This window comes from Ursus americanus, chromosome 4, assembly GCF_024610735.1.
Source record: "Ursus americanus isolate L20-20 chromosome 4, mUrsAme1.1.p, whole genome shotgun sequence".
Taxonomy (NCBI): domain Eukaryota; kingdom Metazoa; phylum Chordata; class Mammalia; order Carnivora; family Ursidae; genus Ursus; species Ursus americanus.
The window spans coordinates 84,267,084-84,283,632 of NC_142130.1; the positions used below are offsets into that span (position 1 = coordinate 84,267,084).

Below are 16,549 nucleotides of genomic sequence, written 5' to 3' on the forward strand. Positions count from 1 at the left end.
CTCTGGTCTATAAGAATGTGCTTGGTGCCAGGAGACCCTTCCGTAGGGGCATTTCTAATGTAAGCAGATAAACCTGGCTGAGTATGCCTGGGGAGACATATAAACAGGGTCTAGCACAGAGGGGTCCTAGTCCATTGTGGAAGAGAATAATGAGAGACAGGCTTATCACCATGCACTGTGTCCACAGACCACTTTATCTGATGAAACATCCACAGAACGGGCTCCACCCAAATAAGGGGGTAAACCAAGGAAGAGGAAAGCAGGAGCCCCAGAAAAAGAAAAAGAAGTAATTCTAGGAATGCCAGGAAAGGGAAGTCTGTAGGAGGAACGTCTTGACAGAAAACAGAGGAACTGATAAATTTCCCAACATAATTTACTTTGTGGAAAATTGTACTGAGAAGTTTATGATAGATATGGGAATAATTTAAGTGAGATACAAGAAGGGGCACCTGGTGGCTTAGTTGGTTAAGCGTCCGACTCTTGGTTTCAGCTCCAGTCTTGATGTCATGGGTCATGCGATCGAGCCCCGCATAGGACTCCGTGCTCAGCAGGAGGCTGCTTGGATATTATCTCCCTCTGCTCCTTCTCTGTTCCCTTGCTCTCTCTCTCTCTAAAACAAATAAATCTTTTAAAAAATTAGAAACAAGAAATTTAAGCAAATGAATGCATTGGATGCTCGTCAGTAGCTACATAAGATGTGATACTTTTCCATTATAAAATCTTAGGTAGCCATTAGAAGAGTAAATCAGAACCATACCTGATCACATGAAGAGCTCATCTTAAGGTACTGTTGAGTAAGAAAAGCAAGATACAGGGTAAAAATATAGAATATAATCCTGTCTTTGTAAAACATGGACAAACAAGAAAAAACATGTGTATGTGTATGTGTGTGAGATGGGGAAGGAGCAAACAAGCAAAACAGTAAAAGGGGAAAGTGCAGCTTTTTTAAAAGCAGGTATATGAATGTATTTCCCTTATTTGTAAAATTATACACACACACACACAGTTATAGGTATAAGGAAATTTACTCTAATGGAGAAATATATACCATTTAAATGAGTAAAAGCAGTAGGCATGGTTGTATACAATTTAAACTAAAATATGGATAAAACCATTGAAGGATATAGAAAGAAAATAATTGTTAATTGTTTTTGAAATGTTTCTTCAAAATATTCTTTAGTTTGGAAAACAATATACAATGATAAGAATCTAAAGATTTTTAATACCATCTGAACTCTCATGGGTTTTGCTTCTATGATAGAATTAGATTGTTACGGGAAAAAATGCTTTGGCGAGCCTTCATATATTAACTGGGTTCCTTAAAAAGGTCTGTACGATTCACACGTTAGAAGAGAGCCAGATGCAGCGGGACATGTTGAAACTAACTTCCTGCAAAGTAGATCTTATAATGCAAGATCTTCCTTTTAGTTTCTTCCTAATCGTTCTGTATTAAGTATAAGAATCACCTCTCTCTCTCAATATAAACATTGCATAAAGAGTAACAACTATTACTAAGCACTTGATACATGCAGAGCAATGTTTTCAAACTTCACATATATTTTCCCTGTTATTCCTAGCAATGGAAAAAGTTAATTTGTTACTGTTGTTCTACTTTTACAGTTGAAACTATTATTTTTCTGATTTTACAGATAAGGGAGGTAACTAACTCACAAAAATGACAAACTTACATGAGGTCACAGGGCTAGGAAATGGTGGGGCTCAGATTCAACTTTTCTGCCTCCTGGACAGCAGTAAAATATAAAGTATACACTTGTTTGGTGAATGTTACTTGTCAGAAAGATTCTGTGTGTGATTCTGAATGTAACTTGAAACAAAACAGTCTTCTTTAAATGGTCACAGGTAGGAAGTCACGGAGTAGAAGCAGCTTGGGCTGGTGGCAGAAATGGTCGGGAAGTCATGGACCGATTGTTCCCACTGGCTCCGGATCTTCTGTCACCAAGAGGATTATTCTATCTAGTTACCATTAAAGAAAACAATCCAGGTAATGCATACCAGTTTATCTTTTAACCACTTAACTTTGCTGAAATCGAAAGTTAATAGTGTTAAAGACTATAAAGTAACCTGAAATACTATAAATATAATCACTGACGACAGCTCACACAAACATAACATTCATATTGAAAGAATAGAGAGATTTTCAAGATAGAGTTTTTTCTGGTTTTAGAAAGTACTATTTTTTTAAAGGGAGAGAACAGTGTTTCCCCTAATTGATAAACTAATAAACACAAAATCTGTAATTTCTTCTTTTAACACTTCACTCTGAATATCATGAATTTTCTCTCCACACTGTAGTCTTCATGCCCTTGACAATTCTGCTATGTACTCTTTAGTTCATGTGAAGTTTGTTATGAAAGCTAGCTCATGGTTTGGATTTTTAGATCTTGGTCTTCAGATGACTCCATAACTAGATTGACCATAATCTTTCTTCTCTTTCAGTACACAAGCTTAATTTTCATCTTACACCTTACATCCTTTGCCCCTCAAATCACATCATGATACTAAGTGTTGCTTTGTTTGTAACTCCATTTTCTTAATTCAGTCTTTTTAGTATTACTTATTTACAAAAGGAAAGGTGCTGCTTTTTTCAGTATGTGTGAAAGAAACAGGCTACTTCATTTACTTCCACTGTTCAATGTCACTGTTCAGTTTGCCCTACTTTCATTGACTTTTTTCATCCCAAAAGGAGTGTGGAAGGCCAGGATGGGAGCCAAGCAACTAAACGAATTAGTTGCTATAATGACAAGTGTAATTAATGTTTCTGTTGAGTCCAGAGTAGCCACCACTGCAAAGCAAGGCCGTTCAGTCTGATTAGAATTCTCCACAACACCTTGAAAATGCAAATGCTCCCATTTGACCGAGGTCCATTTTAATAGAAATTTACTTGGTGTACGTTGTTTTCTCAGATGAGTAGAATTTGTAAATAGTCTCTGTTTATCATCTTATTAAACTTTAGTGATCATACACTCTTCACCAGATGATTTTAATTAGATTTTACCTTTTGTCTTAATTTTTATTCTAGAAGAAATTTTGAAAACAATGATGACGAGAGGTCTACAAGGGACTGTTGCACTTTCCAGGCAAGCAGGCCAAGAACTCCTCTCAATCCTAAAGTTCACTAAGTCCTAAGTTATAGTGTGTGATGCATATTATGCTGGATATGTATATATTGATAATATATATTATATTGAATATATATATGAATATATATACAGAGGGAAGCTGAATGTATTTGGCATATTTGAAACTGAAGTCATTTCTTGGTTAACAAGGGAAATTAAGTGAAATTGTCTGGTTATATAGAAAAAGGTGGGGCGGGTACAGCATTCTTTTTTACCTAGGTAATCAAGCCTATGGAAATAGTTGCATAAATGCTAGTAAATGCATATATAATATACATTATTTGCATTTTATATATAGAACCGGAACATGAGTGATGTATCCAGCCACAGACACGAGTCAGGTCTGAAGGTGCTCCTATTGTACCATTGAGTGAATCAAAAGCAAATTACAAAACAGTGTAATCCTGTATGTGTAATTTTGAAACCCAGTGGAGAGGGGGTGTGTATGTGAACATAGGAACGTCTCAGAAGCTAAATGGCAGGAGGGAACAGGGAACTCTACTCTTTTATGGTAGCATTTACACAGTGATAACAAATGACTTGTATAAATTTTAAACGGTTTTCATTTAAAAATTTTTTTAAATTTACTTTCACTTGCTCATTGTCTCCATTCTATTTCTGTTATATAGAATGCCTTCTGCCTCCATGTTTCTCCCTGGTCATGTTTTTCCTACCTTTTATCCTTTATCATATATTTCTGTTTTCTTCTTGCCTATATGTGTAGGATCAGAGTGAGCGGAGTCTAGAATTTATTTTTAATTGGGCTACGTTCAGAATCAACTGGAGAAGCTTTTTAAGATTATAAATTCCTAAGCGCCACTATACACCTGTAAATATTACCTTTATGGCAAAGGGTGAATATTACTTTTTAAGACAAAAGATGTAGTTAAGGACCTTGAGATGGGGAGACTATCCTGGATGGTCTGTGTGGGCCTTGAATGCAGTCACAAGTATATCCACTTGTATAGCTAAGAGGAAGAGGAAGATGCCTCCGTAGAGGAGGAGAAGGTGATGTGACCATGGAGGCAAAGACAGGAGTGCTGTAGTCAGGGAAGGCCAACAGCCGCCTTGTCTGGAAGAGGTGAGAACAGATTTTCCCCTAAAGCCTCTGGAGGAAGCATGGCCATGTCATCACCTCAATTTTGGCCCAGTGAAGCCTATTGCAGATTCCTAGACTCCAGAACTGTGAGAGAATATATTTCAGTGGTTAGAAGCCGCCACATTGGCCATAATTTGTTACAGTGGCTCCAAGAAACTAACATACCAAATGCTGCTGCTGCTGCTCTCGGAGGAAAAAAAAGCTTATCAAAACTGATGATAAGACATTTGCAAATATCTTCTCCCATTCTGTCGGTTGTCTTTTGGTTTTGTCGACTGTTCCCTTTGCTGTGCAGAAACTTTTTATCTTAATGAAGTCCCGATAGTTCATATTTTGCCTTTGTGTCCCTTGCCTTTGGAGACGTGTCTAGCAAGAAGTTGCTGCGGCCGAGGTCACAGAGGATGCTGCCTGTGTTCTCCTCAGGGATTCTGATGGATTCCTGTCTCACATTTAGGTCTTTCATCCATTTTGAGTCTTTTTCTGTGTATGGTGTAAGAAAATGGTCTGGTCTCATTCTTCTGCATGTGGCTGTCCAATTTTCCCAACACCATTTGTTGAAGAGACTTTTTTCCATTGGATATTCTTCCCTGCTTTGTCAAAGATTGTTAGTTGACCATAGAGTTGAGGGTCCATTTCTGGGTTCTCTATTCTGTTCCATTGATTTATATGTCTGTTTTTGTGCCAGTACCATACTGTCCTGATGATGACAACTTTGTAATATAGCATGAAGTTGAGAACTGTGATGCTACCAGCTTTGGTTTTCTTTTGCAGCATTCTTCTACCTATTCGGGGTCTTTTCTGGTCCCATACAAATTTTAGGATTATTTGTCCCAGCTCTGTGCAAAATGTTGATGGTGTTTTGATAGGGATTGCGTTGAATGTGTAGATTGCTCTGGGTAGCATAGACATTTTAACAATGTTCTTCCAATGCATGAGCATGGAATGTTTTTCCCATTTCTTTGTGTCTTCCTCAATTTCTTCATAAGTGTTCTATAGTTTTCAGAGTACCAGTTCTTTACCTCTTTGGTTAGGTTTATTCCTAGGTATCTTATGGTTTTTGGTGCAATTACAAATGGGATTGATTCCTTAATTTCTCATTCTTCTGTTTCAGTGTATAGAAAAACAACTGATTTCCGTGCATTGATTTTATATCCTGCCACTTTGCTGAATTCTTGTGTGAGATCTAGCAATTTTGGGGTGGAGTCTTTTGGGTTTTCTACTTAGAGTATCATATCATCTGTGAAGAGTGAGAATTTGACTTCTTTGCTGATTTGGATGCCTTTTATTTCTTTTTGTTAACTGATTGCTGAGGCTAGGATCTCTAGTACGATGTTGAACAACAGTGGTCAGCTAAAGGGCTAGTATTCAAGATCTATAAAGAACTTATCAAACCTAGGACCCAAAAACCAAATAATCCTGTCAAGAAATGGGCAGAAGACATGAACAGACACTTCTCCAAAGAAGACATACAAATGGCCGACACACAGATAGAAAGATGCTCACCATCCTTATCACCAGGGAAATGCAGATCAAAACCACAATGAGATACCACCTCACACCTGTCAGAATGGGTAAAATTAACAAGTCAGAAAACAACAGATGTTGGCGAGGATGCAGAGTAAGGTGCAACCTCTTGCACTGTTGGTGGGAATGCAAACTGGTACAGCCACTCTGGAAAACATATGGAGCTTCCTCAAGAAGTTAAAAATAGAGCTACCCTGTGACCCAGCAATTGCACTACTAGGTATTTTCCCAAAGGACACAAACATTGTGATCCAAAGGGGCACCTGCACCTTAATGTTTATAGTGGCAGTGTCCACAGTAGCCAAACTATGGAAATCCTTGGACAAGTGAATGGATAAAGAAGATGTGGTATATATACAATGGAATATGACTCAGCCATCAAAAAAGAAAAGAAATCTTACCATTTGCAATGATGTGGATGGACCTAGAGGGTATTATGCTAAGTGAAATAAGTCAATCAGAGAAGGACAATTATCCTATCATTTCACTCATATATGGAATTTAAGAAACAAAACAGAGGATCAGAGGGGAAGGGAGGGAAAAATAAAATAAGGCAAAATCAGAGAGGGAGACAAACCACAAGAGACTCTTAACTATAGGAAACAAACTGAGGGTTGCTGGAGGGGAGGTGGGTGGGGGATGGGGTAACTGGATGGTGGGATGTAATGAACACCGGGTGTTTTATGCAACTGATGAATCACTGAACTCTACCTCTGAAACTAATAATACACTATATGTTAATTAATTGAATTTAAATAAAATTTTAAAAGAAGAAAAAACTAATGAGAAATAATAAGCCTGAATGATTATATGATTATGAACTCCCCTTCCAAAAAGTTTAAAAGTTCAGATACAGATGGTTTTACAAAGGTGAGTTTTACAAAATTTTGAAAGACCAGATTATTTCAGTTTCATACAAGTTTTTGCAGAGAATCAAGAAAGCGAGCCTCCTTCCTGTAGTAGTCGGGGGAGGAGAACTGCTGTAGCAATCTCCAAATCTATATGGCTTAACAAAATAAACAAGATAAAAGTGATTGCTTGCTCAGGTCACAGGCCAGAATGGTTGTGGGCAGGAGGACAGCTGAGCTCACTGCAGGCAGTTATGCAGGAACGCAGAATTCCCATCCTGGGACGCCACCATCTTCAACAGGAACTTCCAAGGTTGGGGGATGACCCGTGGGCGGTTTTTATGGGCTGGTTTTATAAGTGACTTCCTTCACTCCCTCCTTAATTACATTGGCCAGAACGCTGACACAGGACCCCAACCGAATTGCCAAGTTCTGCAGCATTAACCCAGCCATCTCAGGAAAGAGAGGAGCTGAAAGGACAAGGCAGAGCACTGGCAGCTGTTGCTCTCTGGGGAGAGTTGTCAGTCTTCGCTCTCCATGACTCAGCTCTGCCTTGTCTGTTCTTCCCCGGGGCCACATTTGACATAGGTCTTACCTGGTGCCACTGCCACACACAGCACATAACCTCTAAGTCACCATGAAGAAGGACAAGAGAATGGAGGGTCACCCATGGGAGGTTTTTATGGGCAAGTTCTGGAAGTAGCATCTATGACTTCTGTTCACTTTCCAATAGTTACAACATCTTGGGGGTGAGAAATTTTGCCATCAGCTTCCTGCTCAACCAAGAGCTCTTCTAAGGCACATTCAAGAGTCACAAGGTGGGTTTTTTTTTGGGGGGGGGGGTAGGCACTGGGTTTCTTTGACAATAGATTTCCTCAAAAACGTAGTAGGTTTCTGATACATTTGCCAATCATTATATCCAGTTTCCTTGCTCCTAGGAACATCGGAGACTCGGGGTTCTTCTATTTTGTACCATCACCACGTTCAGCTTTTAACTTAACATGGTTAGGGAAAAAAAGAATGGTGGATTATGCATGGGAGATTTTTATGAACCAGTCCTGGAAATAGCTTAAGTCACTTCACATTCCATTGGCCAATTTTCAGTCAGATGTGACCAATATAGTTGAACTGTATGCCCAAGAAGAAGAGATGATTCTTTCCCCAACTAATTGTATGAGGCAAGTTTAACCTTAATAACAAAACCAGATAAGGATTGTATAAAAAAGGAAACTTGCCACCAGTCACATCAACGTAGAGGAAAAATATAATAAAATTTCAACAAACTAAGTGTAGCAGTATATATAAAACATGATACACCATGACCAAGTTGAGTTTTTCCCAGGAGTGTAAGTATGGCTTAATAGAAAAAACTATAAATTCCATTTATCATTCTAATAGATTAAAGGGGGAAAAACACATTATCACCTCAACAGATGTGGAAAAACATTTTTAAGATTTAATACACTTAGAAAACTAGGATGAGTAAGAACTTCCTTAACCTGATATGACCTGTATACCAAAAACAATGGCGAATATTCTTAAGGAAAAACCCTGGAAACATCCAGCATCTCCTTTAAAAATCACGACAAAGATGCCACCTGTCACCACTCTTATTCAATATTTCCACTGGAAGTTCTAGCCAGCAAAATAAGAAGAATAAATGAAAAAGGATAGGAAAGGTTGAACAAAATTGAGATTATTTGCAGATGATATGATCATTTACCAAGAAAACTCCAAAGAAGCTACAGAGAAAATATTAGCGATAATAAAGAGCTCAGGAAAGTGGTTGCCTATAAGATCAATATTCAAAAGTCCATTTGTATTTCTATGCACTAGGCCCCCAAAAGAATAAAAATGTGCTTTAACAAAACCATTCACAATGAAAACACACTTACTCCCTGTGAAGTGAATCTAACCTCTGCACAAGACTAGCATGCATACATTTAAAAAATATGATTAAAAGACATTTTAAAGACCTAAACAAATGGAGAGTTACTCAAGAATGTTCAAGAACAGGAAGACTTGGGCACCTGGGTGGCTCAGTCGTTAAGTGTCTGCCTTCAGCTCAGGTCATGATCCCGGAGTCCCAGATCGAGTCCCACATCGGGCTCCCTGCTCAGCTGGGGAGGCAGGGGGTCTGCTTCTCCCTCTGACCCTCACCCCACTTGTGCTCTCTCTCAAATAAATGAATAAAATCTAAAAAGAAAAAAGAATAGGAAGACTCGGTATATTTGATACCAATTCTTCCTGTAGATACAGTACTATTCCAGTCAAAATCCCAAGAGGGTGGGGGGGCCTGTGGGTCAGTCAGTTAAGTGTCTGCATTCAGCTCAGGTCATGATCCCAGAGTTCCAGAATCGAGCCCCACATTGGGCTCCCTGCTCAGCGGGGAGTCTGCTTCTCCCTCTTTCTCTGCTCCTTCTTTCTCTCTCTCTCTCTCAAATAAATAAAATCTTAAAAAAAAAAAATCCCGGGGCACCTGGGTGGCACAGTGGTTAAGCGTCTGTCTTCAGCTCAGGGCGTGATCCTGGCGTTATGGGATCGAGCCCCACATCAGGCTCCTCCGCTATGAGCTTGCTTCTTCCTCTCCCACTCCCCCTGCTTGTGTTCCCTCTCTCGCTGGCTGTCTCTATCTCTGTCGAATAAATAAATAAAATCTTAAAAAAAAAAAAAATCCCAAGAAGGTTCTTCCTGGAACTAGAACAAATGGCCAAGAACTAGCAATACACTCTCAGTAAGAACATGGAGGAGCTTGAACCACGCAGATGTCAAAGATTATTCAACAATAATAATTAAGACAGTTTTCTTATTGGCCCAAAGATAAACAAATTGAAACAGAATAGAAAATCCATAAAGCAATGCACATACATATAGATACTGATGATGGAGATGACCCTGCAGATGAAATGGAATATTCTGTAACTAGTACTGGTACAAGTGACTGTCAGTTCACAACCTCAGGAGTTCCCCAGGTAAAATTAGAAACTGGCCCCGATACAGAGGGAAGGAAGAAACCGAAGAAAGAAGCCACCCGCTCTGGATTGGTGGGTGGCAGGTTTAATAAACAGGGAAAGTCACAGACAAGGCTTATCTTGGGCAGCAGGAGGATGACTAGATCTCAGCACCCACCCACCAGAATCTTACACGTTTGCATAGAGGCCTTAACAGGGTTCAGCCACATACACCATCCGGATGGTCTCAACCACGCATTGCTCTCTCAAAGCCATGTCTTTGAAAATGGCTCCAGCTGTGGCAACAGTGGGCAGAACACACATTCCAAGGAAAGGAAAGGGGGTAAGGAGCCCTCCCTTGCCACGGTGAAGCTAGTGGGTCAACAAGCCGTCACATCTTTTTCTTTCTTTCTTTCTTTCTTTCTTTCTTTCTTTCTTTCTTTCTTTCTTTCTTTCTTTCTTTCTTTCTTTCTTTTTTTTTTGATTTATTTATTTGAGAGAGAGAGAGAGAGCACATGCATGCTGGGGGGAGGGGCAGAGGGAGAGGGACAGAGTATCTCAAGCAGACTCCCTGCTGAGCACAGAGCCTGATCTCATGTCCCTGAAATCATGACCTGAGCCAAAACCAAGAGTCAGACACTTAACTCACCTACCCAGGTGCCCCAGTGGCAGTCACATCTTTCCTGATGACCTTCTCCAACAGTCTTTCTCCCTCAATCACTAATGTGGATTAAAGAGTAAATGAGAAAACTGAACTTTTTGAGTTTTAGAAAATACATAGGTGAATATCTTTAATGATATCAGGGCACAAAAGCATCTGTATAAACTATGAAAAAATACATGTATTAAAGGAAAAGACTGATCATACATTAATAGTACAGAGTTTTCTTCCTCAAAAGACACCATATAAAGAAAATGAAGAAACAAGTTTGCAACATGTATAGACCTTCATAGCCAGAACAAATAGAGAATTCTTAGCAAATCAACGAGTAGAAAAGCATCAGTAAAAAGCCAATATAAATATGATTAAATGACAACAGAGAAAAAAACTTACCTTATTACCATAATATTACCATATTATTAGGAAAATGCAAATCATGACTTAAAGGAGTTATCATTTTAGAAAACTAAGCAGTCTAACAATTTCAAGTATCAGTGAAGATAGGCAGTAAGGTAACTCTTCCTGCTGATAGAGGGCAAACTGGCCCAGCCTTTCTGCAAAGCAATTTGGCATTATCAAGTAAAGTGAAAGATAATTATACTGTATTGTCTAGAAACTCCACTTCTAGATACTGATACTAGAACACCAAGAGGCATATAAAAAAGCTTTAACATTAGCCATAATAAGAAAACCTGGAAGCAACCTAAAATTCATTTACCAAAGAGTGGATAAATTAATAGTGGAATATATCAGTGAAAATAAGTGAATTATTCATCAACATAAATTGCACAAAATATTGAACAGAAAACTCAAGTTGGAACATTTATAAAAGGATATTTAATAGTAAAAAGTTCATTTATGTATTGCTTAGAGATATACACATACATATGGTGGGCAGAATGATGTCCATGCCCTACCTATGCCCTGGAACCTGTGGATATGTTCCATTACATGGGGACATTACAGATGTAATTAAAGATATAGACCTTAACATAGGGAGACTATCTAAGGTTACCTTGGTGGACCAAATCTAATCACGTGAGCCCTTGAAGGCAGAGAACTTGCTCCAGTGGATTGAATTAGAGCAATGCACACACGGGGTACGAAGCTTCAAACATTGTTATTTTATTTTTTTTTTAAGCTGACTGGCGGCTACATTAGTGTCCATGTTTTCATTACGGATAACTATTCTGCATAACAAAGTACCATCACCCCCACCCCCAAATGGCAGCATAAAACAACAAACCTTTATTTTGGAGGGTCAGAAATTTGGGAGGTTTTCTGGGTGGTTCAGGCTCAGGGTCTCTGGGGTTACAATAAAGTGGTCAGCTAAGGCCATAGTTATGTCAAGACTCAAATAGGGATTAATGATCCACTTCTAAGATCACTCATACGGCTATTAGCAGAATTTAGTTCCTTGGCAATGGGCTTCTCCATAAGGCTGCTCACAGCATGGATTCTCCCAGAGAAAGGATCTGAGAGCCAGAGACCAAGATGGAAGCTGTCATCTCCTATAACTTGATCTCAGAAGTAACATAACATCACCCTGCTGCATTCTCTTGCCCAGGGGAAGCCCCCCGAAGTCTCAACCCGTTACAACATCAGCTCAGCATCTGGAACTCATCATCTTGTTTCTAACCTACAGCACCCAATGGCTCTGCTCTCTCTTTTTAAGATTTTATTCCCAAGCAATCTCCACACACAACATGAAGCTTGAACCCACAGCCCCAAGATCAAGAGTCGCATGCTCCATGGTCTGAGCCAGCCAGGTGCCTTACCTAATGGCCCTATTCTATGTAAGGTAGCAGACAGCTGATGTGCAAATCATCATAAATACTCTCCAGTGGAGGACGTGAGATGCAGTGACCAGCACGTTAACAAGACACCAGTGTAGAGTGGGGCTAAAAACGCAGGTCTAGGAGCGTATGAGACCCCTCAGGTGTCATTCCTTAACTACAGCAAATGCAGCAACTCCTTATCTGTGGACCTGTGAGCTAAAGAGGCATGGGGTCCACCTCACCCACACCCAGCCTATGATGTTGGACCAAGCATACAGTAAGTGCTGTGGGTATTGCTGTTCAAAAGGAGAGAAAATGGAGACGCAGAGGGGTCACTGGTCCATAGCAATTCTGAAATTCAGTCAAGCAACTGTTGGGCTTGGTCCTACTGCATCCCAGAACCGACTCGCTATGGCTCTCGGTCCCCTCATCGAAGTTCTTGGTTTGTCCTCTGATTTCTTTCATCACTAAAGTAGCACGGGATTGCCTCTGAGTAGTTTTCTCAGGCTGGGTCCTGCTTTATAGATGTCTAGAGGTCCAAAATGTCTTTTCCTTTTGTATGTCCTGTCCTCCTCAGTTCAAACTATTAACACTGATATAGGCCTCTTTAAAATGTTTTGGGGTTAATTCCATTAGCGTTGTGACGCACATCGATCTCTTCAGGATAACTTCATTACCTTGGCTTGTGCTGAGATGTCTTGGGGTAATGTCTTTAAACTTCCAGGAGGCCCTATTGTTTGAGTCTGTGAGGCACATTCATGAAATCTTTAGAGGGCCTTTATTGTGACTGAACATGACCTGAGGCACCACCTTGGCTTCTGAGGTCATAGACAAGGATTTCATGGTCATACCTGTGGCTTCATCATCAGGCCATGGTTTCCTGAGCATGCCCTGAATTTGATTTTTCTTCGAGATGGCCCAGTGAAAACAACTTAAGCTGAGCTTCACCATCATCCTCAGAAATCTCTAAACTCCGACCACATTGGCTTAGCTCACTGGCAGAGGCAGTGGGATTGGCAAGAAAACCTCATGCATGAAGTAAAGAATGGGGAAGGAGAGGGACAGAGGTGCGAGCTCTCTGCGGTCACCGGGGAGGCTTGCTGTTGTCTCAGCTTCTGTGGGCACTAGGGGCGTGCGTGTGCAAACGTGCCATGACAACTTTCTGGGAGTGGACTATCACACGAAGGCCCACCGGCTCTGGTCAGCCAGCACTAAGGAGGGAAAACTCCAGGACGCTGCAGTGTGGAGAATGGAAAGGGTCTGAGCTTTTACCCTGCTTGAAGCTAACTGGTCAGTCTGACAGTGTCACTGTTGGCAGAAGAAAGCTTCTGGGTCAGAGACAAGGAACTTTACTACTCAGCACAGAGATTTGTGTGAGCATCAGCGTATGTTCATCCGTTTCTCCTGGCCCCCGAGTCCTACGGGAGCAACATGAATGGACCCCGACAAAACCCTGACACACACAGGGGTTTGCATCCTCGGAGAGAAACCCTGAACTCAGGGAACCCTAATTTTTTATTCTGGGCATTAAGCGTGACTTTCCTTTGCTGTGGAGAGACACTAGGTTTTGAGACTGAAGAGTAAGAATGCCTGCTCTTTGCTCTAGAAGTGTCTTCTCTTTGCTTTGGAGACACTATCCTTATCTTCCAAGGACGTTCACTCTACACATATTCTTGAAAATATAACCTAGAGCGAAGGGCAGTTTGTGCCTTGCTTGGGAGACATGAAGAAATGTTTACAAGAGACCAAACTGCATCTTTAGCCAAGTGGGGGAAAGACACCAGGGACTGGGAGCAGTGGCTGTACGTGCCTGCTGAGACGCAGCAGTGAGTGTCACAGTGTGGGCAAGAGTCCTGGAGACAGCGTCTCTCTGGCTCAGAGGCTATTTCCCCAGCGTGGCCCTGCCACGATAGGGTAATGGTAGGGATTCTGGAAGGACAGGTCCAATCTTATTCTTCAAGTCAAATGACACCACGACTAGGGCTACACCAAGCAGCTAATTCAAATGGGTAGCGATTAGGGAAATGGAACTGTTTACCATTGCCAGAATTCAGGACACATCGGTGAGACTCCCGAAGCTTGGCAGCCCTACTAGAGCCTTCGGTTGCAGCTTCAGGGTGCTCTTCGTGTTCTACTGATCTAGCTCAAGGGCTGGAAAACCACAGCTCACAAGCCAGATCTGGCCCACCACCTGTTTTTGTAAATGCAATTGTATTGGGCCATACCCATGCTCACTCGTTTGCTGTTGTGATATGTTGGCAGAGTTGAACAGTTGCCCGAAAGCTTAAAATATATACTGTTCGGCCTTTTCCAGAAAGTTTGCCAACCTGTTTTTGGTAATCAGGATGAAAATAGAGCAATGCTTCTCAACTCTTGCCGCACACTATAATTGCCTGAATAGATTTCAAAATACAGTGATGCCAGGAGCCCCGTCATAGACCGCTGAATAAGTGTCTTGGAGAATGAGAGCTGACAATTGGTATCTTTTCCAAACTCCCCACGTGACTCTAATATGCAGCTAGGACTGACAACCACAGGAGTACAGGCTTGGGGAAGGGAGGCTCATATCCTTCACAGGTGCAGTGAAAAAGGCAGAAGTCTGGGCAGCGCCCCTGTCTCAGAATAAAGGAAAAGGGGGCACTACAGTGTTGAGGGCTGGACTAGCCCTGAACTGGCCCCAAGGAAACCACCTTGGACCCAAGAGGAAAGCCTGAACCAATGGCCATCTGGTCCCTTGCTTTGCTGCCTGCTGAGCATCTCACCATAATTCATACACGAGTCAGAGAACTGACAGCTGGCGCCAGGCTCTGTTCCCAGGAGGGACGCAAACCTGGGCTGACGGGCGAAGTCAGACCTTCAGCACCTGGGGATCCTATTCTGTTTCAGGTGCAGGTGATCGTTAATGGCGTGTGCCACAGCTGCAGGTGCTGGTAATGAAGACTCCGAAAGCCATGATGTAGACTTTGAGAGCTGGTCATAAAAAGCATTACAGCTTCAGTCTGACTGTCTTGGATCACTCACTCTGGAGGAATCCGACACCACGTTCGTGAGGACACTCAAGTGGCCCCGTGGAGACGTTCATGTAGCGAGGGAGCATCTCCTGCCCACAGCCAAGTGACTGAATCACGGGGAGGAGGAGCCTCCAACCCCAGTCAAGCCTTCACACGACGACTGCAGAGCCAGCCAACATCCTGACCGCAATTTCATGACAGAACCACCCACGTGAGCCAGCCTCAAATCCCTGACCTACAGAAACTGTCCGGTAGTACACGGGTGTTGTTTTGAACTTCGACGTTAGGGGCGGTTTGTTACACAGTAATGGGTAACTAATAAAACCAGCAAACCAAACAGGTTTATATTCAGTGTTGAACTTTTCAACTTCATTCATAACATGCACAATATTGTTAGATGTTGAATCTTCAATAGAATGAATACCCAAAAAAGTTTATTCAGTTCCTTGAACTGAATTTTTAAAATTTTGAACCAATTTTGGCATTGACTTAAACTGATTTCTTTTGATGCATCTGAGGACATTAATATAAAACTGTCATCATTTATCTCCAAAGTTCTGCTAATGAAACACATCAATAATTATAGCCTTGTTTTTCATATGTGAAATAAGAAAAACTGGAAATTATTTTAGAATAATCACTTGAATTACCTAAATGAAAAGTCATGCTTCAAAAAGTGATATATAAATGTGCTTTCTGCAGTAGCATGTGATAAACAACGGTCTTTGAACAGTCATGTTAAAATAATTAGTGATTTCGGAAGTAGATGGGGCTGTGTATTTAGTGACTCTGCTAAGTGCCGGTATTTCCCTGGCTCCTACAGTGTATATGAAATGCTATTTTCTTTCATTAGTTTTCTAAGTTTAAACAAATGTAATCAAAATTTAGAGGACTTAGAATAAGCTTTGATGCCGTTGTAGGACACTTAGAGTGAATAACAGCATGGGCTCCAAGTCCCCAATGTATCTAAAACCCAATTTATGATAGGCAGCAAAGAGGAAAAAAATGCATTGTTCTGCTGAAGTATATTGGTTAATATCAGCATGTGTTTATAGTGTTCAGTTAGTATAAAGAGTGTGTGTGTCCATAAATTAACCACAGGCTATTTGATAGCGTATCACCGTTTGGATGTAATCCTAAAGTATATAGTTACCTCAACCAATTTGAAATTCAGTTCTCTTTTACAGCTTTCTTAAATTAAAAAGAACATTATTTTTGGCCTAACACTCCTCCATCAAAATCTGTATGTGCAGTATGTCCATTGTGGGGATTTTAAAATTATGTCCACAAATTCTCTGACACTCATCCCTCCAAAAGGTGGAGCCTACTTCTGCACCCCGAGTGGGCTTAGTGATTCCCATCTAGGGATGACCCATGCCAGGGGGAAAACAGTTAACTACGATGAAACAGAAATCATAACCACAATGAAGTATATGTAGAAATTTATTTCAAAAAGTGAAAATAAAAGGGATAGCCAAAATGCTTCCTATATTAACAAACAATAAAAAACTGCTCACTTTTAGATAACTGGTCAAAT

The 16,549-nt window shown here is 40.8% G+C and overlaps 1 protein-coding gene across 7 annotated transcripts in view; it reads left to right on the forward strand.

Moving 5' to 3' along the window:
- HEMK2 (HemK methyltransferase 2, ETF1 glutamine and histone H4 lysine) overlaps positions 1 to 16,549 on the forward strand; it is a 33,462-nt gene that overhangs the window by 9,813 nt on the left and 7,100 nt on the right. For 2 of the 7 annotated variants that reach the window (XM_045785484.2, XM_087861750.1), the window contains exons 5-6: positions 1,861 to 2,002; positions 3,041 to 3,098. The exons of 1 other annotated variant lie outside the window; for it this stretch is intronic. In XM_045785484.2, coding sequence (XP_045641440.2) covers positions 1,861 to 2,002; positions 3,041 to 3,098 — 200 coding nt within the window. Of the gene's footprint in view, positions 1 to 1,860; positions 2,003 to 3,040; positions 6,159 to 16,549 lie in introns of those variants that run through there. 4 more of the 7 variants (XM_045785482.2, XM_045785485.2, XM_087861751.1 and 1 more) reach the window with 3 other exon arrangements.